At 46.0% G+C, this 22,721-nt stretch overlaps 1 protein-coding gene across 1 annotated transcript in view; it reads right to left on the reverse strand.

The window, feature by feature from the left end:
- The window catches only part of tns1b (tensin 1b), a 432,602-nt gene that overhangs the window by 145,801 nt on the left and 264,080 nt on the right, over positions 1-22,721 (reverse strand). Inside the window, exons 6-7 of the mRNA XM_034186320.1 lie at positions 18,334-18,383; positions 2,968-3,139 (exon numbers count right to left, since the gene is read on the reverse strand). Of these exons, the coding sequence (XP_034042211.1) occupies positions 2,968-3,139; positions 18,334-18,383 (222 nt within the window). The remainder of the gene's footprint in view (positions 1-2,967; positions 3,140-18,333; positions 18,384-22,721) is intronic.

Below are 22,721 nucleotides of genomic sequence, written 5' to 3' on the forward strand. Positions count from 1 at the left end.
CCATGAAAACTTGCGCTGAGTGAATCCACTGCAAGCAATAGGATTTACAATGTGCTTTAAAAAGACATACTTTTTACAATTTTTCAGAGAAAAATCTTACTGCACATCTTCAGGCAATTTTACATGTTGCATGAAAAAAGAAAAGAAAAAAAAGACAATTTAACTGTGTTTGGTTTTTGAGTTGTTCAACCGGACAGACGACCTAACGAACATACTGTATAACAGAATTATAGTTTTGATAACAGTTAGTTGCACAGTTGGATGGCTGCATCTAAAATTATCCTTTAAAGCCCAAGACTGTGTCCTCACTATAACAGAGACATCAATGGGAACTTTTCACTAGTCCTAGGGTCCAATAGTCCTAGTTGTTTTACATTCATGGTAGGATATGTTGCACTAAAGTAGGTTAAGTAATGTTACGAAAGTGTGACCATTAAAGAAGCCATTTAATTAATGGAGAATTGTTTCTTGATTTTCAATTCAACAGATTCATAGACAACAGTACAATTAAAAGTGATTAATGGTGTATGTCAACAGAACCACATGTTTTACTTTTATGAATTGAACAAAACTGGATGTGGTTTGTTAGCTATTTGAAAGTATTACATTTATATGTGAACTTTAAAATGAGTTTGGGGTTGTAATATACACCATCAAATAATATAAAGATGTTAGGACCAGTGGACACTAGGACCAGTGGACACTAGGACCAGTGGACCCTCCCCACATCACCGTGGAAAAAGATGACCCAAGGAGCCCTGCTCAGGCCTTTGAAGCAGCGTTGCATTTTGTCTTCTCATGAATGACGAGAATGTTTTTGAGGAAATAGCAGACAGTTATATAACAGCAGTCAAGGGCGTAGGTTTGGTCTCAGCTTTGGTAGGGACAATACCCCCCCCCCCGGCCCCCCTGCCCACCACCACCACCCCCTAACCCACTCATACCATTAGACGCACAAGTACAGCATAATACATAACATATGACGACATAATGCTGAATAATTTAACACTTTATTTACATTATTAAGTGTGTAGGCAAACAAACAAATAGCTTAAATAACAAAATTGCACCCAAAATCACTAATCTATTCTATAGGCCTACACCTGAGAGAACAAGACAACAAAAAAATACTTGTGGAGCTAACAAAAAACAAACAAACAAGTTTTTGCAACCAAGGTGTATAATCTATTCTCTTCATCAATAATGCAGTTGTAGGTATCTGGCAACCTAATTTGCCCAAAAAAAAAAAAAAAAAGATTTCCAATGATATATATGGTGTATTACGGTAAACGTAAGCCTGTGATGTCATAACGCAAAGGAAAGACACGGAAGTTTCACACTAGTGCGCCGCCGGAAAAAAAAAAAAAAAACTAGTGCGCCGCTGATTCTCATTACCGTAAATTCTCATATAAGCCCTCACTCTGAAAATTTGACAGCAAGCCAAGAACCCGTTCTTTCCAACAGTGCGTTCGGTGACTTTTGAAACAAGGGAAAGTATGAAAAAGAGCGCAAAAGTGACAGAAAAGTACAGAGACAGACAGCAAACATAAATGTAGTAATTTTTGAGGAAAAGGCAGGATGTTAGTGTCATTTGTGAAGGTGTGTGTGCGTGTTTGTGTGGGTGTGCAGTTTATTTTAAGTGTGGCGCACAGCATTGTTCGCAACCCCTCCTCCCCACCTTCTTGTTTTTCTGCACCGGAGCAGTGTTGCCAGATATGAAATATGAAACTATCGTACCAAAACCTCAAAATGATCGTATTTTGGGAGAAATTATCGTACACAAACAAAACGCATACAACGTAGCTATTTTAGCATTTTTTTTTTAATTTACAAAGAATTTTATGTCACATTTTTAAACAGTAATTATAGTAATGGGGAAACTATGGCACAAAAAACAACGCAAATGCACTACCAGACTAGAAACATTTTTTTTTTCTGTGAAGGGACACAAACGTGTTAATTACCAGACTAGAAAGAGTCGAATTCACCTCGAGGTCGCTGTCGTCATCCGATGCCACTTGTGCAGATTTTGTTGAACACAGAAAAAAATGTTGACACCTCCATAAGGAACTTGAACTTTTTTTATTTTTCTTGTATATCTTCTTTGCTCTTGTGTTTTGTTCGTTTGTTATTGCATTGTTGAAATAAAGTTTCGAAAAAAAAAGTTGGCTGGGGAATCTGCCTGTCACGGCACAGATTGGATGGAACTCATTACTCTGTATGAGAGGGGGCGGGCTTTCAAATGACGGTCGCCCAAAGCCAGCAGCAGCCCTGTGTGTGGTGTGTCTTTGATGCCGACTGAGTGCAACGCCTGCAAAATGATTCTTGGGTGTCAGAGAGAGATGCGTGTTTGGGCAACCAATTGAAATTATCGTACATATTGGATTTTTTCCCATTATTGATCGTACATCGTACAGAGGGCACAACTATCGTACAAATACAATAATTATCGTACATCTGGCAACACTGCACCGGAGCCACCCATCCTCTCTGCTCCGGGACCTCCCACTTTACAAATGAAGCACTGCCTGCCACGAGATGCGCTTTAATTACGTCCATGTGAGAAGAACGTGAGCCAATGAAACTGCAGCATGGGTAACCCTGTCACTCTGGCACGTAGAAAACACAAAATGTGACGACTAAAATTATAGTATCGAGTTCGCAAAAAAATAGTGAATGATTTTGTTATATAAACAAAAATGCTAAATATTGGTAGGGACTATTTTGCCATCCCAAAATATTGGTTGTGACTTGTCCCTATGGTCCATATGCAAACCTACGCCCCTGACAGCAGTGTTATTTAGATGGGTAGTTGGCTCTGAGACAATCAGCTGATCTTCTGCTGATCTGACCCGTACTAATGGCTTCATATTCCAGCCCAAACTCACACTACTTGCTGTGTTTCCTTTTGAAGTATAATTACTACGTCCCAGGGAGGATCACTAAAATGCACAAAGAAATCTGTACCAGATAGCTGTGTCCATGTTTGGAGCGCAACATGGAAGCGACCTCCCGTAGGTTGGCGGCGTAGCTCTGCTCCTCCACGGTGCTGGGGAAGGAGACCGAGATGATCCTCTCTGTGATGTAGATCAGGTCCACTTCATAGTTCTCCTCCAGGGCCTGCAGCAGACTCACACTCCTGTGAGAGACACAAAAATTTAACTTTTAACAATGTTCAGGCTGCATTTCAGAGAGCCCAAAACCCGAGCTAAACATCACACTGTTTGGACAAGCAGAACACACACAAACACCTCCTTATGTGGACCAGTGCAGCCTGTCTGACTTCATAGGACAGCTGTCACCGCACAGGAAAAAAAAAAACTTTACCGGTTTATTCTCGGCATTTTCTGCATTTAAGCAAATACTAGCGTGTTGTCTGTGGGGATCCATGGGCTCTAGATTGGGTTGTGTTTATAAAACACGTAGGTGACATTTCTTAAGGACAGGGTTCGATTTTAGTGGTTACCCGGGAACCCGTGGCACCCTACTTTGGGGGCGGGCACACAACTCTTTAGACTTGCATTCCTGACTGGAATCCACCTTTTTTATTTCATAACTGTACAGAAATCTATCAAATTTGGACAAAATTTGCACAGAATTTGACTTTCTGAGACCGACACATACACAAAATGTCATCAAAAAATGTTCTTCTCCTCTGTTTGTAATGCCGCATTTTATTATACACAGATCAAATGGAGCGTTTTTGAGGGAAGAGCGAACAGCAGCCAGCAGAGAGTTTTTTTTATTTCTCTACATGCGCGCGCGAGCAAATCATCCGTGAAGATTATTTTATTTTATTATTATAACTACACAGATGTATAATAAAAGCAAATGGTGACTGGTTTATAAACACAATTATGACAGAGTTTTTGAGGGAAGAGCTGCCTTAGATTCTGAGCTTAATTCTGATTCTGAGGAAGAACACCTTGAAGTGCTGCAGAGAATGGCAGATGACCATGATGACTGCTAATAGATTTTCTGTAATCACAAGTGTAGTGGCAGCCATGATTGTTAATGGGCTGGATGTTTAATAAAACATCGGCAGCTGAGATGACCCCATGCCAATCTGCCTGTGCATATTGGCATGGGGTCATCTCAGCTTCTGACAAGGTTAGAAAATTTCGAAATTTCAGAAAATATTACTCCAAAAACACAAAAATTCCCTTCCATAATATCATCCTGTCTGATGAAGGGCGAGGCCCGAAACGTCACCTTTGGTGTGTTATTAAAGGCTTGTTTGGGAGCTAACTGGCTGTGCGGATCTCTTTCCTTTTTTGTTCTTCCATAATTTCATCCCAAATCTGCCCCAGATATCACCAGAATGCACAATTTGCATCCTTTTATATCAACATTTTGTGGGGGGCATGCCCCCAGACCCCCCTAGTTGCTTTGCCGCTAGCGGTAGGTTTGGTACCGAACTTTTCTGAGGGGCACCAAACTTTTCAGATTTTGGTGCCCTTAAGGCACACAACTATTTATTCTAAAAGGCAAACCCTGCTTAAGGATGGTAATAAATTATGCAGTTTCTACAATGAGTTGGAATGGCGTGAGTCCAGAATGTAGTTACCAACATCCAGTGTTCACCATTAGGTAATATCCATAATTTCTCCAAAAATATTCATCCCATCAACGTTCCATTTTGGTGGCGTTCATCCTTGACCCAAAATACATAAACATACCAAACGGCAAATGTCAGCTCTCCCCAGTTTGTCCGTGATTGAAGTTACACACGTGCACGCATGAATACACAGAGGCCACTTGGCTTTTAATATGATTTACTGCCCCCTGCTGGAATGACGTGTGAGTCCAGAATGTAATTATCAACGTCCATTGTTCACTGTTACGTAATATATAATTTCTCCAAAAATATTCGTCCTATCAACGTTCCATTTTGTCTGTGTCCTAAGAATGTTCCCTGTGAATTTGAAGACTGTGGCAGTAATAGAACTGGACTTATACTGAACACAGACACACGGACGGACGGACAGATAGACAGACAGGCGGACGGACGAAAAGTCTTTGCAATACCCGATGGCCATATTCATGGCTTCGTGTAAAAATTGTTGTGAAAGTGTAGGAACACGGACCCACAACAGGGGGCGCAATGAACGGACAATGGAGGAAGGTGAATAACAAGGTTTACTATTGTGAAACGAGCACAATGAATACAACAATCACAATTTGGGGTCGAATCCGCTGGTGTCGTGTGGGCAGGCTCGAAGGTAGGAGACGTCCGTCTCAGTCGAACCGAAACCACCCAGATCTCCTCTGCCACCGAACCCTGGAAATACTGGAACCGCCAAGTCCCGAATTCCCAGGTGGCCACTGCCTCCGCTCGTCGGATCCGGTACTGCTGGCGGGAGAGAGCAACAACACAGGCGTGGATGCGACAGCACCCAGCAACGGAGAGGGGAGAAGCCGCCTCCACCTCCAGTTACAGTATGACAGGCAGGTGAGTACTTATCTAAGCATTCAGCTGTCCTGAAAAGGTTTAACAAATCTGTTAGCTATTTAGTCAGAATATAAATGCAGAGAACGTTACCTTCGTCTAAAGGCGATATCTCGGCACTGAGGTGGAGACGCCGTCCTCCTGATATACCTCTGTGCTGAGTGGAACAGCTGTGTCCGGTGATGGGTGACAGCTGTCACCCAGGCTGCTCCATAAGGCGGCAGCGCCCTCTGGTGCCTGGAGCCCGCACTCCAGGCAGGGCGCCCTCTGATGGTGGTGGGCCAGCAGTACCTCCTCTTCAGCGCCCACACAACAGGACCCCCCCCTCAACGGGCGCCTCCTGGCGCACGGCCGGGCTTGTCCGGATGGCGACGGTAGAAGTCGGCCAGGAGGGCCGGGTCCAGGATGAAGCCCTTCTTCACCCAGGAGCGTTCCACGGGACCGTACCCCTCCCAGTCCACCAGGTATTGAAAACCCCGGCCCATCCTACGGACATCAAGGAGCCGGCGTACAGTCCAAGCCGGTTCCCCGTCGATGATCCGGGCAGGAGGCGGCGCCGGACCCGGGGTGCAGAGGGGTGAGGTGTGAAGGGGCTTGATCCGGGAAACATGAAAAACTGGATGGATCCGCAGTGAGGCCGGAAGCTGGAGCCTCACTGCGGCGGGGTTGATGACCTTGAGGATCTTGTAAGGTCCGATGTACCGTTCCTGAAGTTTCGGCGAGTCTACCTGCAGAGGAATGTCCTTGGTAGACAACCAGACCTCCTGCCCAGGACGATACTTGGGGGCCGGGGCCCGCCGCCGGTCTGCATGTGTCTTCGCCCTCGTCCAGGCCTTCAACAAGGCAGAGCGGGCGGCACGCCACACCTGACGGCACTTCCGTAGGTGGGCCTGGACCGAGGGCACACCGACCTCTCCCTCAACCACCGGAAACAAGGGGGGCTGATACCCCAAGCACACCTCAAACGGGGAGAGGCCGGTGGCAGATGACACTTTGGCTGTTATGGGGTACTTCGATCCAGGCCAGGTGGGTACTCCAGGCCGTCGGGTGCGCGGCCGTCACACAGCGAAGTGTCTGCTCCAGTTCCTGATTCGCCCGCTCTGCCTGCCCGTTGGTCTGGGGGGTGGTACCCAGACGAGAGGCGTGACCGTGGCCCCAGTTCCCGGCAGAAGCTCCTCCAGACGTGCGAGGTGAACTGGGGACCGCGATCGGAGACGATGTCTGATGGTATGCCATGCAGACGGACGACGTGGTGGACCAGGAGGTCCGCTGTCTCCTGGGCCGTTGGGAGCTTCGGGAGGGCCACGAAGTGGGGCCGCCTTGGAGCAACGGTCCACTATCGTGAAGACGACGGTGTGTCCCTGGGACGGCGGGAGACCCGTGACAAAGTCCAGGCCGATGTGGGACCAGGGGCGATGAGGCACAGGCAGTGGCTGTAGCTGCCCTGAGGTCTTTCTATGGTCGGCCTTGCCCCTGGCGCAGGTGGTACAGGCCTGGACGTAGTCCCGGACGTCGGCCTCCAGGGATGCCCACCAGAAGCGTTGCCGGACGACTGTCACGGTCCTTCGCACCCCAGGGTGACAGGAGAGTTTAGAACCGTGACAGAAGTCCAGGACTGCAGCCCTAGCCTCTGGTGGGACGTATAGTCTGTCCTTTGGTCCGTTTCCGGGGTCCGGGTCACGGGTCAGGGCCTCCCGGACGGTCTTCTCTACGTCCCAGGTGAGGGCGGCCACGATAGCGGACTCCGGGATGATGGGATCCGGGGGATCCGCGGTTCCGTTTTGACTTCGTCTTCGTGCACCCGGGACAATGCATCCGATCTTTGATTCTTGGTCCCGGGACGGTAGGTGATCTGGAAGTCAAAACGGCCAAAGAACAGTGACCAGCGGGCTTGCCTGGGGTTCAACCGCTTGGCGGCCCTGATGTACTCCAGGTTCCGATGGTCAGTGAAAACCGTGAATGGCACGGCTGTTCCCTCCAACAGATGTCTCCACTCTTCGAGGTGCCTCTTTCACAGCAAGGAGTTCCCGATTGCCGACGTCATAGTTCCGTTCAGCGGGGGTCAACCTGCGGGAAAAATAGGCACACGGGTGAAGGACCTTATCGTTCTTCCCGCTCTGGGAGAGCAACCGCTCCTATCCCTGAGTCCGAGGCATCCACTTCAACCACTAACTGGCGGCTAGGATCGGGCTGCCACCAGAACTGGTGCAGACGAGAAGCGCCGTTTCAACTCCTTGAACGCGGCTTCGCACCGATCCGACCAGGTGAAGGGGACTTTTGGGGAGGCAGGGCTGTCAGGGGGCTAACTACCTGACTGTAGCCCTTAATAAACCTCCTGTAGAAATTAGCAAAGCCGAGAACTGTTGCAGCTTCCTACGGCTTGTGGTTGGGGGCCAGTCTCTCACCGCCGCAACCTTGGCCGATCAGGGGCGACGGAGGTTGGAGGAGATGATGAACCCCAGGAAGGACAAAGAAGTGCGGTGGAGGAATTCACACTTTCTCGCCCTTCACAAACAGGGCGGTTCTCCAACAACCGCTGCAGGACCTGACGGACATGCCGGACATGTGTCTCAGGATCCGGGGAAAAGATGAGTATATCGTCTAGATATACGAAGACGAACCGGTGCAGGAAGTCCCGCAAGACATCGTTTACCAACGCTTGGAAAGTCGCGGGAGCATTGTGAGACCGAACGGCATGACCAGGTACTCAAAATGACCTAAGGGGGTGTTGAATGCCGTCTTCCATTCGTCTCCCTTCCGGACCCTAACCAAATGAACGCATTCCTAGATCCAGCTGGTGGAAAAATTTGGCTCCATGCAAGGGGGTGAACACCGAATCCCACAAGGGCAACGGGTTATCGGTTGCGAACCGTGATTTCGTTCAACCCCCTGTAATCAATGCATGGACGAAGCCCCGCCGTCTTTTTTACCCACAAAAAGAAACCAGCACCATCGGAGATGGTGGAATTCCGGATCAACCCGGCAGCTAATGAGTCCGGATGTAGGTCCCATTGATTCACGCTCCGGCCGTGAGAGAGGTTGTACAGCCTACTGGACGGGTACTCACAGCCTGGAACCAATCACTGGCACAATCATAAGGACGGTGGGGAGGAAGCGTAGAGCCAATCCATTGATGAACAACGTCAGCGAGGTCATGGTACTCCGCCGCCCCGCCTTCAGATTGGGCGGGACTCGGACCTCCTCCTTAGCTTGGGAGCCGGGAGGAACCGAGGAACCTAGACACTCCCCGATGGCAGTTTCGCTCCACTGAACCACTACCCCGGACGGCCAATCGATCCAGGGATTGTCGCTTAGCATCCAGGGAAAACCCAAAACACACGGGAGGGGGCCTGAGTCACAAAGAACTCGATCACCTCCCGGGTGTTACCTGACACCACCAGAGTTACTGGAGGTGTCTTATGCGTGATTGGTGGGAGTAGGGAGCCATCTAGCGCCCGACCTGCACAGGCGAGGTAAGAGCCACCAGAGGAGCCCTATCTCCCTGACCATCTCTGTCAAGCAGATTCCCCTCAGAGCCCGTGTCCACCAGTGCGGGGCCTTCAGGGTTGAATCCTCAAACAGGATCATTACTGGGAGTCGTGTAGCAATGTGGGTGGGTCCCACGTGAATTTTTTGGGCCCACCCCTGGCCCAGTCTCTAGGGGCGGGCGTTTGGCGTTTGGCCGCTCGGGGCAGTTCTCTCACATGTGCTCTATGGAACCACAAACAAGACACGCTCCGTGGGTCATCTCCTCTGTGCATCTGGTGCCCTAAATGTTGCCCTACTCGTGTCCCTAGCTGCGTCAGTAGGGGGAGCTGTGACCCCACGGAGCGCAGGGGCTGTGGAGCGTGGGGAAGGCGGAGCTCGATCGGCACCCGGAAGGGAGAGGGACGACGCGTGCCTGGCCACGCCCTTCGCCTCGTTCCCGACGGCGTTCTTCTAACCCGGTTGTCGAGTCGTATGACCAGATCGATGAGCCCGTCTAAGTCCCGCTGTTCGTCCTTCGCCACCAGGTGCTCTTTTAGGGACCAATGACAGTCCGTTTACAAAGGCGGCGCGGAGGGCAGTGCTATTCCAGCCGGATCTCGCCGCCGCGATGCGGAAGGCGACTGCATAGGCAGCTGCGCTCCGACGCCCCTGTCTCATTGACAGTAGCGCTGGTTGAAGCGGACTCTCCTCTGTTGGATGGTCGAAACACCGTTCTGAGCTCCCGTACAAACCCAACGTATGTATGAAGGAGCCGTGAGTTCTGCTCCCAGAGCGCTGTAGCCCAAGCGCGTGCCTCCCCGCGAAGCAGATTTACTACATAAGCTACTTTGCTAGCATCAGTCGCGTACATCACGGGACGCTGTGCGAAGATGAGCGAACACTGCATCAGAAAATCCGCGCACGTCTCCACACAGCCTCCGTACGGTTCTGGAGGGCTTATGTATGCTTCTGGGGACGGAGGAATGGGACCGTTGAACGACCAGTGGAACGTCACTTTCCACGCGCAGGGTCCTCGGGAGGGAGAGCCGCAGCGGCGCCCGAAGGGCGCGCCTCCACTTGTGCGGCGAGAGCCTCCACCCTGCGTTTAGGAGAACGTGCTGCTCGGTCATTAAATCGATCCGAGAGGTGAAAGCGGTGAGGATCCGCTGCAACTCACCGATTACCCCTCCCGAAGCCGCCGACGCGCCTTGGTCTTCCATTGGCCGTTCAACAGCCGGTTGACGCCCCTCGGGGTCCATGAGGCTGGCCGAGATATCCTGTTGTGAAAGTGTAGGAACACGGACCCACAACAGGGGGCGCAATGAACGGACAATGGAGGAAGGTGAATAACAAGGTTTACTATTGTGAAACGAGCACAATGAATACAACAATCACAATTTGGGGTCGAATCCGCTGGTGTCGTGTGGGCAGGCTCGAAGAGTAGGAGACGTCCGTCTCAGTCGAACGAAACCACCCCAGACATCTCCTCTGCCACCAGAACCCCTGGAAATACTGGAACCGCCAAGTCCCGGAATTCCCAGGTGGCCACTCCTCCGCTGTCGTGATCCGGTCTGCTGGCGGGGAGAGAGCAAAAACACAAGGCTGTGGATAGCGACAGCACCCAGCACCAGGAGAGGGGAGAAGCCGCCTCCACCATCCAGTTAACAGAGGATAGCAGGTGAGTACTTATCTAAGCAATTCAGCTAGTCCTGAAAAGGTTTAACAATCTGTTAGCTATTTAGTCAGAATAGTAAATGCAGAGAAGCGTACCTTCGTCTAAAGGCGCTATCTCGGCACTGAGGTGGAGACGCCGTCCTCCTGAATACCTCTGTAGCATGAGGTGGACAGTGCTGTGTCCGGTGATGGTGACACTGTCACCCCAGGCTGCTCCCATAAGGCGGCAGCGCCCTCTGGTGCCTGGAGCCCGCACTCCAGGCAGGGCGCCCTCTGATGGTGGTGGGCCAGCAGTACCTCCTCTTCCAGCGGCCCTCACAACAAAAATGCTCTGTTACACCTCTGAAGTAATTTATAAGATATCTTACGGATGTCAGTGTGCACGCCCTATCAAGAAAGTGGGACAGGTCAAAGGTCATCTCAAAACCTCATGCATGCACATGTGCACGCTTCCTCCTGCAGGCTGTCTGCACGCCGACATTAGAAGGAAAAGACAATATCCGCCGTTGAATTCCGCCCAGATAAATACGCTCTCTTCATTAAAATGAGATGGAAAATACGTTTTAAAAACAAGCCGACATTATGACGTTTGGATTTCAGTAGAAACAAAATTTGATCAGTTTTGTGATATTTGAAAGGCCGTACAGCCTTAAAGGTTAATTTAAGACCAGAGTCAGGCTCTGTTTATTCAGAACCATCAGCTCCGTCATCAAGAACGTCAAAAAAAACAGCTACAGGAAACTCCCGTACATGAAGACAGCAACGCTACGTCCACTTTACAGTTATTAAATACTTGTTCAGGTTTACGCCACATTGCTTTGCTTTGGCCTTTAAAAGGAAAATCAGAGATCAAAATCAAAACCGATTGTGTAGATAATACAAGTGATTGTGAGATTGTTGGTGGACAGCAGAGAGATTGGTTTGTGCTGGAACATGTCATTTTATCGTAGAATCCGTCTCTCCATCTGTCTGTGTTTCCTTTTCCTTCAGCACCACATAACTTATGAACATCGTCTCCAATTCATTGCAGAAACTGATAGAATCACACACTGCGTCTCCTCACCCTGTGACCTCATGGACCATCTGTCAGTCATGACCTTTACAACAGAGCCACATCAGTTCATTATGTCTCCAACCTCGGACAGATTGAGTTAAAAATTTATATCCGTAATCATGCAGGGGGCTTCTGCAGCCGGTGAACCTTTGGGACGTCCCGCTCCATCTTCTACTGGATTATGAGTGTGATTTATGAGTTAGTAGCGCTGACAGATGCTTGGCCACGGGTGTCTTATAAACGCAGACAGTCTGCTCTTATATCTAAATAAGATAATACAATAAACCTTCAACCAACACTCCACAATGAAATTAAAGTTTCAGAATCGCTCATTCAAATCAAAACGTGAAACGAGACCAATCACAGGGCTGCACAGATCTCTGATTTGTGGCCTCAGACTTTACATCAGTTACAGAAAGAGGCTCAGAAAAAAAAACAACATTTCCTCAAACAGAGAAACCAACACAGATAAACGGTTCATGAACAAACACGAACCAATAACCCCGCCGCAGGGCGAGTTTACTGGTTCAGAGACTGACATGAAACAAACCTATCACCTCCCACCGAACCCGGATTCCACAGAACTGTCAGGGTGTGACTAAAGTACACAGTCAACAAGAGACAGCTAATACTACTACTACTGCGATTACTACTACTACTACTATGACTACTTACTACAACTGCTACTATTACTATGATTACTACTGCTACAACTACTACAACAACTACTACTACAACAACAACTACTACTACTACTATAACAACAACTACTACTGCTACTACAACTACTATCTATCAATCAATCAATCAATTTTATTTATATAGCGCCAAATCACAACAAACAGTTGCCCCAAGGCGCTTTATATTGTAGGCAAGGCCATACAATACTTACGGAAAAAACCCCAAACGGTCAAAACGACCCCCCTGTGAGCAAGCACTTGGCAACAGTGGGAAGGAAAATCTCCTTTTAACAGCAAGAAACCTCCAGCAGAACCAGGCTCAGGGAGGGGCAGTCTTCTGAGGGAACTGGTTGGGGACTGAGGGAGAGAATCAGGAAAAAGACATGCTGTGGAGGGGAGCAGAGATCAATCAGTACTGATTAAATGCAGAGTGGTGCATACAGAGCAAAAGAGAAAGAAACACTCAGTGCATCAGGGAACCCTCCAGCAGTCTAAGTCTATAGCAGCATAACTAAGGGATGGTTCAGGGTCACCTGATCCAGCCCTAACTATAAGCTTTAGCAAAAAGGAAAGTTTTAAGCCTAATCTTAAAAGTCGAGAGGGTGTCTGTCTCCCTGATCTGAATTGGGAGCTGGTTCCACAGGAGAGGAGCCTGAAAGCTGAAGGCTCTGCCTCCCATTCTACTCTACAACCCTAGGAACTACAAGTAAGCCTGCAGTCTGAGAGCGAAGCGCTCTATTGGGGGTGATATGGTACTATGAGGTCCCTAAGATAAGATGGGACCTGATTATTCAAAACCTTATAAGTAAGAAGAAGAATTTTAATTCTATTCTAGAAATTAACAGGAAACCAATGAAGAGAGGCCAATATGGGTGAGATATGCTCTTCCTTCTAGTCCCCGTCAGTACTCTAGCTGCAGCATTTTGAATTAACTGAAGGCTTTTCAGGGAACTTTTAGGACAACCTGATAATAATGAATTACAATAGTCCAGCCTAGAGGAAATAAATGCTGAAAAAGTTTTTCAGCATCACTCTGAGACAAGACCTTTCTAATTTTAGAGATATTGCGTAAATGCAAAAAAGCAGTCCTACATATTTGTTTAATATGCGCATTGAACGACATATCCTATTCAAAAATGACTCCAAGATTTCTCACAGTATTACTAGAGGTCAGGGTAATGCCATCCAGAGTAAGGATCTGGTTAGACCCATGTTTCTAAGATTTGTGGGGCCAAGTACAATAACATCAGTTTTAATCTGAGTTTAAAAGCAGGAATTAGAGGTCATCCATGTCTTTATGTCTGTAAGGACAATCCTGCAGTTTAGCTAATGGTGTGTGTCCTCTCGGCTTCATGGATAGATAAAGCTGGTATCATCTGCGTAACAATGAAAATTTAAGCAATGCCGTCTAATAATACTGCCTAAGGGAAGCATGTATAAGTGAATAAATTGGTCTCTAGCACCAGAACCTTGTGGAACTCCATAATTAACCCTAGTCGGTGACGAAGATTCCCCATTACATGAACAAATTGTAATCTATTAGATAAATATGATTCAAATCACCGCAGCGCAGTGCTTTTAATACCTATGGCATGCTCTAATCTCTGTAATAAAATTTTATGGTCAACAGTATTCAAAAGCAGCACTGAGGGTCTAACGAACAAGCACAGAGATGAGTCCACTGTCTGAGGCCATAAGAAGATCATTTGTAACCTTCACTAATGCTGTTTCTGTACTATGATGAATTCTAAAATCTGACTGAAACTCTTCAAATAGACCATTCCTCTGCAGATGATCAGTTAGCTGTTTTTACAACTACCATTTCAAGAATTTTTGAGAGAAACACACACACACACCACACACACACACCAGTATACGTATAGAGTTAACATACGTGATGGGTCCAGAAATGGAAATACGAGGTCTGTGAGAAAGTATTCCGACCTTTTATTTTATGCAAAAACCATATGGATTTGATTCATATGTTTTACGTCAGCCAAGCTTGAACCTTCGTCGGCATGCGTGAGTTTTTTCACGCCTGTCGGTTGCGTCATTCGCCTGTGGCAGGCTTTGAGTGAGCACTGCTCCACCCCTCTCGTCATTGTTTCATTGCGAGGAAATGGCGGAATGATTTGGGCTTTTTTACCATCAGAGTTTTTTCAGAAACTGTTAGAGAAGAGCAGTTGGAAACCATTCGAAAAATGTATCTGGCTTTCGGTGAAAATTTTACAGGCTTCACAGAGAATAAGGAGTGTTACTACAGCTTTAAGGACGGCCCCACAATGGAGCTCGGCGCGCCGCCGCTCCGAGCTGCCATCGAGAGGCAGAAAACACCACTCATTTCTAACGGATGGCTGTGTGGAGCCGGGGCCGTCTGTGAGCAATTTCTCTGGTTATCACAAGAGCTGGACATCAGCCATTTCTGGCAGATTTCACCTTTTAACAAGAGATTTTGTCATGGAAAGCCACGCGGAGGCTTCGCGCGTCACGACCGATTCGCTTTGGAAGCGAGACAAAGGAACACCTCCATTTGGAGTATTAGAGGACAAGTTGGGACATGCCTATCTCGGCTTTCAGTGCTTACCAGTCGAGAGAGTATAAGAGAAATTGTGGAGAGCTGGGCATGTCCCAACTTGTCCTCTGGCACTCCGAAACGGAGGTGTTCCTTGTCTCGCTTCATCAGCGGCTCCGTCGTGACGCGCGAAGCCTCCGCGCGGCTTTCCATGACAAAATCTCTTGTTAAAAGTGAAATCTGCCGGAAAATTTCTGATGTCCAGCTCTTGTGATAACCAGAGAAATTGCTCACGACAGCCCCAGCTCCACACAGCCAATCCGTTTAGAAATGATTGTGGTGGTTTCTGTCTCTCGATGGAGGCTCGAAGCGCGGCGAGCTGTGCGCCATTGTGGGCCTCCTTAAGCTGTAGTAACAGTCCTTATTCTCTGTGAAGCCCGTAAAATTTTTCACCGAAAGCCATATAAATTTTCGGAATGGTTTCCAACTGCTTTTCTCTAACAGTTTCTGAAAAATTCTGATGGAAAAAAGCCCAAATCATTCCGCCATTTCCTCCGCAATGAAACAACGACAAGAGGGGTGGAGCAGTGCTCACTCAAAGCCTGCCTACAGGCGAATGACCATATAGTTTTTGAAAAAATAAAAAGGTCGGATACTTTTCTCACAGACCTTGTATATCTAATTATTTTCTTGGATTTTTCTGGAAAATCCTTAAAAGAGGATTAAATACTTTTTTCATTTATTTCAGAACTTGGAACTTTGTAATTTGTCAAAGTGGAGATGAAATGGTGAAATGCTGACGGTGAGTTTTCTGAGATGAGAGACGCGCTGAGATAAAGATTCACATGAGGACGTTCGGCAGCATGTTTCCCACGTCTGTGGGCCTCTGAGCCGTGTCCATCACGTGTCCGTCTCCCTGCGGGACGATTGCAGCGTCGCCGTTTAATTCTCTGCTCTCCACATCTGGACGCACTCAGAAGCTGCTGACCAGAAATTATTCATCACCTGTGATAGAGAAGAAAACGCTCTAATCTATAACGACATCTTACATATTTTCCCCATGAAGGTCTTTGCCAAAACAATACCTTGCCTCCTTTTCTCATTCTTCTCCTCCGTTGTGTCTTTCCCCCTGGGTGCAGTCAGGATCAACGTGGACTTGTGGTTTGGTCTAAATCAGGTCCACCAGCACGGACGGAGCCGCGCCGTGTCGACCTGCTTCTCATCAGCAGCAAAGATGGAGCGATTGGCTCATTTTTCTACATATTGTGTTTGGACACTGACCTGGTGTCTCCACATGCTCAATTCCATCTCTGCAGTCATCACATCGGCCGCGAGCCTGTGAATTATTTATTTTTTCTTTTTAATCAGGAAAGCAGTCTTAGAAAGCTGTGAACGGATACATTTTGGTGTAGAACCTCAGATTGTGGTTCTCTTGTAGAACCGGACTCCTGTCTCAGCTGTGTCATCGGTTCTATGCTGGACGGTGGCCAGTCAGCTGGTGGAAACTACCACTTCTCAAGAAGTGGAAGAGTGAGAAGCAATCAATTTAACGTTAATGCAAAGTCAGAATATATGATGGAATCATGAGCTTCTTCCACACAGGAACCTGGTACATTTATGGAAGACGATCATCTGCAACACACTTCGTGATGAAGTGGAGCCACAGAAGACTGTAACTTCTTCTGTGTTCTGGGGTGTTTGGTGGCTTTCCTCACTCTTCTCCTTCTTGCACAGTCATTCAGCTTTTGAGAACTGTTATAGAATACCATACTGTTTATATTTCTCATAACTGCTGTAATAAAGTCCAAGATTATTTACAGGTCTTATACCAAGTGTTTCATATTTATGCAACCCATCATTTAGCTTTTATATTTTTAATAAGTTATGTCAAGAAGATTTGCTTTGAGTTTGATTTAAGGAAGATAATTTTTAGAAGTTTTATATTGAGAAGGCTGATTTACTTTTTGCACTTGAAAAAGCATAAACAAATTAAAATGTGTGACCAAGGAGCTCAATACTTTTGGAGGGCACTGTAACTCCTTCAGGGTTGACTTGGTGGCTTCCCTCACTCACTGATCCACACAGATTTACCATGCAGTCGTATACTGTTTGTATTCACGGATGATGACTTGGTAACCTTCCTTTCGTCACCCCCTGATTGATTTCGTGAAATCATGAAATCATGACACGACATCAATAACTGTGCCCACTGTACATTTTACAATTGCAGTTTTATTTTACGATATTAAAGCAATTTCTGGTGCAGTTCAATAACTTTGGTCATTAAAAAAAATGTATATACAAAATTGTGCCTTTATTTCACAACATATTTTAAATTCTGTACTTGGAAAAAGGCGGCACGGTGGGTCAGTGGTTAGCACTGTTGCCTCACAGCAAGAAGGTCATGGGATCACCTCCTGGGTTCTCCGGCTTCCTCCCACTTCTAAAAACATGCAGGTAGGTGAACTGGAACTTTTAAATTGACTACAGGTGTTTGTTTGTCTACATGTGGCCCTGTAGCGGACTGGTTCCTGTTCAGCGTGAACCTGACTTTAACCCACTGGCCCGTTAAATTTATAGCCTGACTACAGCACTGTAAAAACTATGAACTTTGCAAAAACTAAACTGTCAAATAGTTTTTACTTGCCAAAAAAAGTTTTTATTTTTGTGATAGTTATTAGTTATTGTAATTTATAAGAAAGTCAGTGTAGCAGAACTGATGATTAAAACCCATTTGTGCTTTGCTCAGTGTTTAAAGGATAAAGATGATAAAACAGAAAATTCAAGAATAAATAAATGAAAAAGGTGAGTAATGTTTAACGCTCCCACTGTAAGAAGGACTGAAAAAGCGAGTTGTTTTGTTTTGTTATCTGCCGTCCGGGTTTTGCAGCACAGTCGTGCACACTGAGACGTTATCAGCAGCACGTCTGCAGGAATGCAAACACGCCCGTCTGCAGCCTCGACTGCAACGGAAGCTTTCCATCAGTGTCTTAATTAAACTGTTTAAAAACAACAACAATAAAAAGGTATTTGTAACTGACTGATCTCTACAAAGAAGCATATTTGTTGCATACAGAAAGAATGAAACAAATCATCTTTCAAGCAAATGAATTTTGCATGGACGTGTCACGTTTTACATTTAATTTTTACATAACACAACATGTGAGGTAAAATGACAAAACAGAGTGACTGTCCATTTCAAAGGCAGGATTTACGTTTTTTTTTTTTTTTAATCCAAAGTCAAGTCATAGAAAACCCAACAACATCCAAACTTTTGAGTGCAAATGCTTCGTGTCTCACAATGCAAGTGATGAACGGCGGAAAAATGATCATGTTCCTTACTATAAAATCTTTTGTCCTTTGTTGAGAAAACAGCTGTGATTAGTCCTCAATACATCTTAACAAATACAGCCCAATGCAAAACTGCAGTTATTGAAATAGTTTGTGCTTGTGTGTGTGTTTAGAGTTGAGTCCAGGAGTTCAGTATAGTTCGTACCTTGACGGTCGGCGGCGTGATTCTACGCTCTTCGATGATTTTGTTGAACCCTATGACAAAAGACAAAAATCACACAAATTAAAACAAACTTTCACAATAACAATGTGTTTTCTGACATGAAACCCACATTATCTAATGCGCATGTTTAAAAATTAGTTTTTTAACCTCAGCATCAACAATAATTGCAACTTCCTAAAATGCTTCATTAGTTTAAACTTTAACAAATCTTAATTCTCAGATCACTATTAAAGATCCCTTCACACATAACATGATTGAGGAAGAATGGCAGATGAAGAAAGAATTGCATGCCACTCATGAAAAATCGGAGCCACCTCAAACCCCTCATACTGCTGTCGCCACAACCGTTCACGCACACCAGCAGCCGAAAGCCAGCGAGTGCCCATTGATCCCTGTCTTGGCAGGTGTCGGCAAATTCCAGGTGTTACACACGAACATCCAACACTGGTCATTAGATGCTATTCACACTCCCGACACAAGAGTAGAGAGCAGACGACCACATTAGAGCTGTTTATGAAAACTGTCTAAGTGCCCTGCAAGTGTGGCATTGCCAAGCAACACACATGGCTATGACTGTGCCGAACAACATGCCAACACGTGGTATGCCAGTGTGTCGGCTCCCCCCTCAACACATGTGGTGTACTTGTGTATCGCCAAGCCCACCGCCTGCAACACATGCGGCGTGGGGGGCAGGGAGCACACTTATATGACATGCTAATATTTATGTACAGACAAGATCACAAGGGCTCTGGCCACTGACAGCTGGAAATGACGGCTCAGTGCACAACATATTACATTAAAACAGAGAACAGAGTCAGTACAAATATATAAATAAATACCACAATAACTACATACACAATTACATAACAAATAACTAAAATAAATAATCACAGGACACAGGAACAGAGTGACACCTGTTCTGTGGGCTGAACGAAAGGTGGGCGTCTTCAAACAGCAGCAGCTGTTGAGATCTCTGAACCCGCGAGTCACAGCTGGAGAACACATACTGTGTTTTGAAGGACATGACATTACTACACCGTGAAGCGCGTGTTTGCTGTCCTCACGTGGAAATACATAAAAACATATATTGCCTTTGCAAGGGGCTGGAGTGAGCACACAGCACGCACACGGGCAGGCTGTGCCAGGTGAAAAGGACCGACAGGACATGTGAACATTCAGCTGGCGATCTGAATGTCATGTCACCCACGTGAGCTATGGTCCACATGACGCGGTGTCTGCCCTTTGGCGCGCCGCTCACTGGACACACTGGGCCAGCAGATGTGGACATGATAAGACCGCACTGCTTCATTCAAGTCATTTCACAACTGCACGTCTATGACCATGGGTCATCCATAGAAGAACAGAAGGTTCATACTTGTACTGTCCACTTCATAAGAGGGATTAAACATTAGAAATTTTTATGGTGTGTGGTTTTTATTTTTTCCCCCACAGCAGCGGCGCAATGTGGTGCAACATGTTTCAGCTACTCGCACTGTGGTCGTGCACGAAACCGTCAGCACTGTATCGTGCACGCCTGTCCGACCACGTGCCCCTCCCGACAGCAGGTGGAATGTTTGCGGTTCCCCATTTCATTTTTTGTTTGCTGATTTTTGGCCGGTTCCTGCTTCTTTTGCCCAACTTCTTTTTATGTATGACGGGACCATAAGAGTTTGTCGGGGCACACGTGCTTCTATACTGTAGGTAAAAGCAAATTTGTTTTTATCTCCATAATTTAAGACTGAATGTAAAGGTGCCTTTCAGTACAGTTGTATTTATTGTATCTATATATATCAAAAGCGAAGTGGCCTCTGTGTACATGTGTGGGGAGAGTTGACATTTGCCTTTTGGTATGTTTACGTATTTTGGGTCAAGGATAAACACCACAAAAACACAAAGTTGATAGGACTAATATTTTTGGAGAAACCTGCGATATTACGTTAAAACAATGAACAACAGACATTGATATCACCAATAATCAGTCCCTGGTAACCAGGCAAGCTCTGAACAAAGGAAATATCTCAAACTTACCAGTTGTAAAACATGACATCAACTAAATGTGCCAAATAATAAAAACAATTATTCACAAAACTTTCTCATTTTAATTTCCTGCACTTTCAGTTAAAATCATGATAGAAACTTTTCTTAATTTATTACCACCCTTGAAAAATGTTACCTACCGATTTTATGAACACGACCCAATCAAGAGCCCATGGATCCCCACGGACAACACGCTAGTTTATTGTATTCACGATAGGTCCACTTGAATTAAAGTAAAAAACAAAACTGTCAAAAATGAAGTCCTCCAAGTTCAAAATTGAGGTGCCTCATGTAGATTGTGATTTTATTTACTCAGCTGTGCAAATACAGTGTGTGTGTGTGTGTGTGTGATATATATATGTGATATTGTAACTTTTTAGTTTAACACAGTATCCGTCTGTAGAGGTGAACTCACGCACAGATAAACTGCATCTGACAGGTCGGGGGCTGTTACACGCTCCCCATCCCGAGGTGGGGGCTCATAAATCACAGACTGCAGAGCACAGCGTGAAGACGGGTTGACACAACACCCTCAAAAACGAACCAGAGCGGCTCTTCTGGAGGAAGTGTCTGTGAAGGTGATTGACCGTGTTTGGCTCTAATTTGTTGGCCTGCCTTGGCGTTCCTCCACTCAGCTCAAGCTGGGGTCAAAAGTCACATGATTTTGTTGATTCCCCTGAGATGTATGGATCACATGCACAGAGGAGTGGGGCTGTTATCCATCATCACCCATAAGCTCAGACTGCACGGCTAATCTCCCGCGTCAGTATCACCGCTCACTGTTTCTGGATGGGTTTCAGTCCGACTCCGCTCTCCAGACCATCTTTCAATGTTTATAACACACAAAGGCACATCCAGGGCATCTGTCCTTAGCTAATCACTTGCATCTGTCTGTTAATAAATGCATGCAGCTCCATATGTGATGTGCATGCATAAACATGTCAAATGTATGTGTTATGCATATTAAACTGCAATTAAAGGCTCAAATTATACTGCGTTGTGGTTTTTATTTCTACCCTTCACCTTGAAGCTGCAGCTGAACTAAGCAATCCATCCTGCTGGTTTTAATTAAATCCTTCGGTGGGGGTGATGCATACCTTGCATGCACACAATGTGTTTTTCAGACGATAATGATGTCATCTTAATGTCTCTTTGACAACATAATAGGGAGTTTAAGCTGTGATAGTTGTGAGCTCCACTACAGTTACTGGAAGAAGTTCTCAATTCGATTTATTTATCTACTGCAAAATCACTACATAAGTCACCCCACGGCGCTACACAAGGGTGGAGTCTAACCGTATTCACCCCCTGAGCAAGAACAGCAGCAGTACTGGGAAGAAAAAACTCCATCAGGTGTTTTTATTGATTATAGGAAGAAACCACAAGCTGACCAGGCTCAGAGGGGTGACCATCTGCTTTGGCCACACTAGCAATGACAATCAAACAAACATGCAAAGACAGAGGAGACGGAACTCAGCATCCAGCTACTTATGAAGTCCGGTGGTCATGTTAACCATCTGTCCAAACAATCAAGTAAATATTTCATGTTTTTCTGGTCATCTTCACTTCATCCATTCCTGCATTTCAGGTCTGCAACACATTCTAAAACGACGTTGAGACAATAAAGCATTTAGCCCTTTGTAAAGTTGCCATTCCTTCTCGCAACACTTAAAAGACATTTTGGCATTGAGGATACCAGGTGCCGTAATGTTTCAGGTGGGTCTCTTCCCCCCAACCACCACCACCATATAAAGGTACAGTGGTCACCAGTGGTAAATTTTTCAAAATTCACATCACATTCTCTACTGGGCACAGGTCAGGACTGCAGGCAGGCCACTACAGTATCCGTACCCCCTTTGTCCCTCTTTGTAATATGTGCAGAATATGGTTTTGCATTGACTTGTTGAAAAACATGTGGATGTTCCATGAAAAGATATTGTTTTGAAGGCAGCATTATGTTGGTCCAAAATCTCAATGTACTTTTTTGTCCATGAATGCTGCCCTGACAGAAGTGTAAATTAGTCTAGATGGTCCATTTTGTCTTTGGTCCAAACCACACTGTGTCCATTTCTTCCAAAATAGATTGGGAGTACTGATTCGTCTGATCACAGTACACATTTCCACTGTGTGATGGTTGAATCCAGATGCCTTCGAGCCCAAAGAAACCGAAAACACTTCTGGAAGGTTAACAGAAGGCTTCTTTTTTTTTGAATAGTGATGTTTTAAGTTTCATTTGTGAATGTAACTACATAATGTGGTGCGTGACAAAGTAATTCCTTGCCAATGTGGTTATATCAGCTATTGATGAATGATGGTTCTTTATGCAGTGCTGT

Source organism: Thalassophryne amazonica, chromosome 14, assembly GCF_902500255.1.
Source record: "Thalassophryne amazonica chromosome 14, fThaAma1.1, whole genome shotgun sequence".
In the NCBI taxonomy this organism is placed as follows: Eukaryota; Metazoa; Chordata; class Actinopteri; order Batrachoidiformes; family Batrachoididae; genus Thalassophryne; species Thalassophryne amazonica.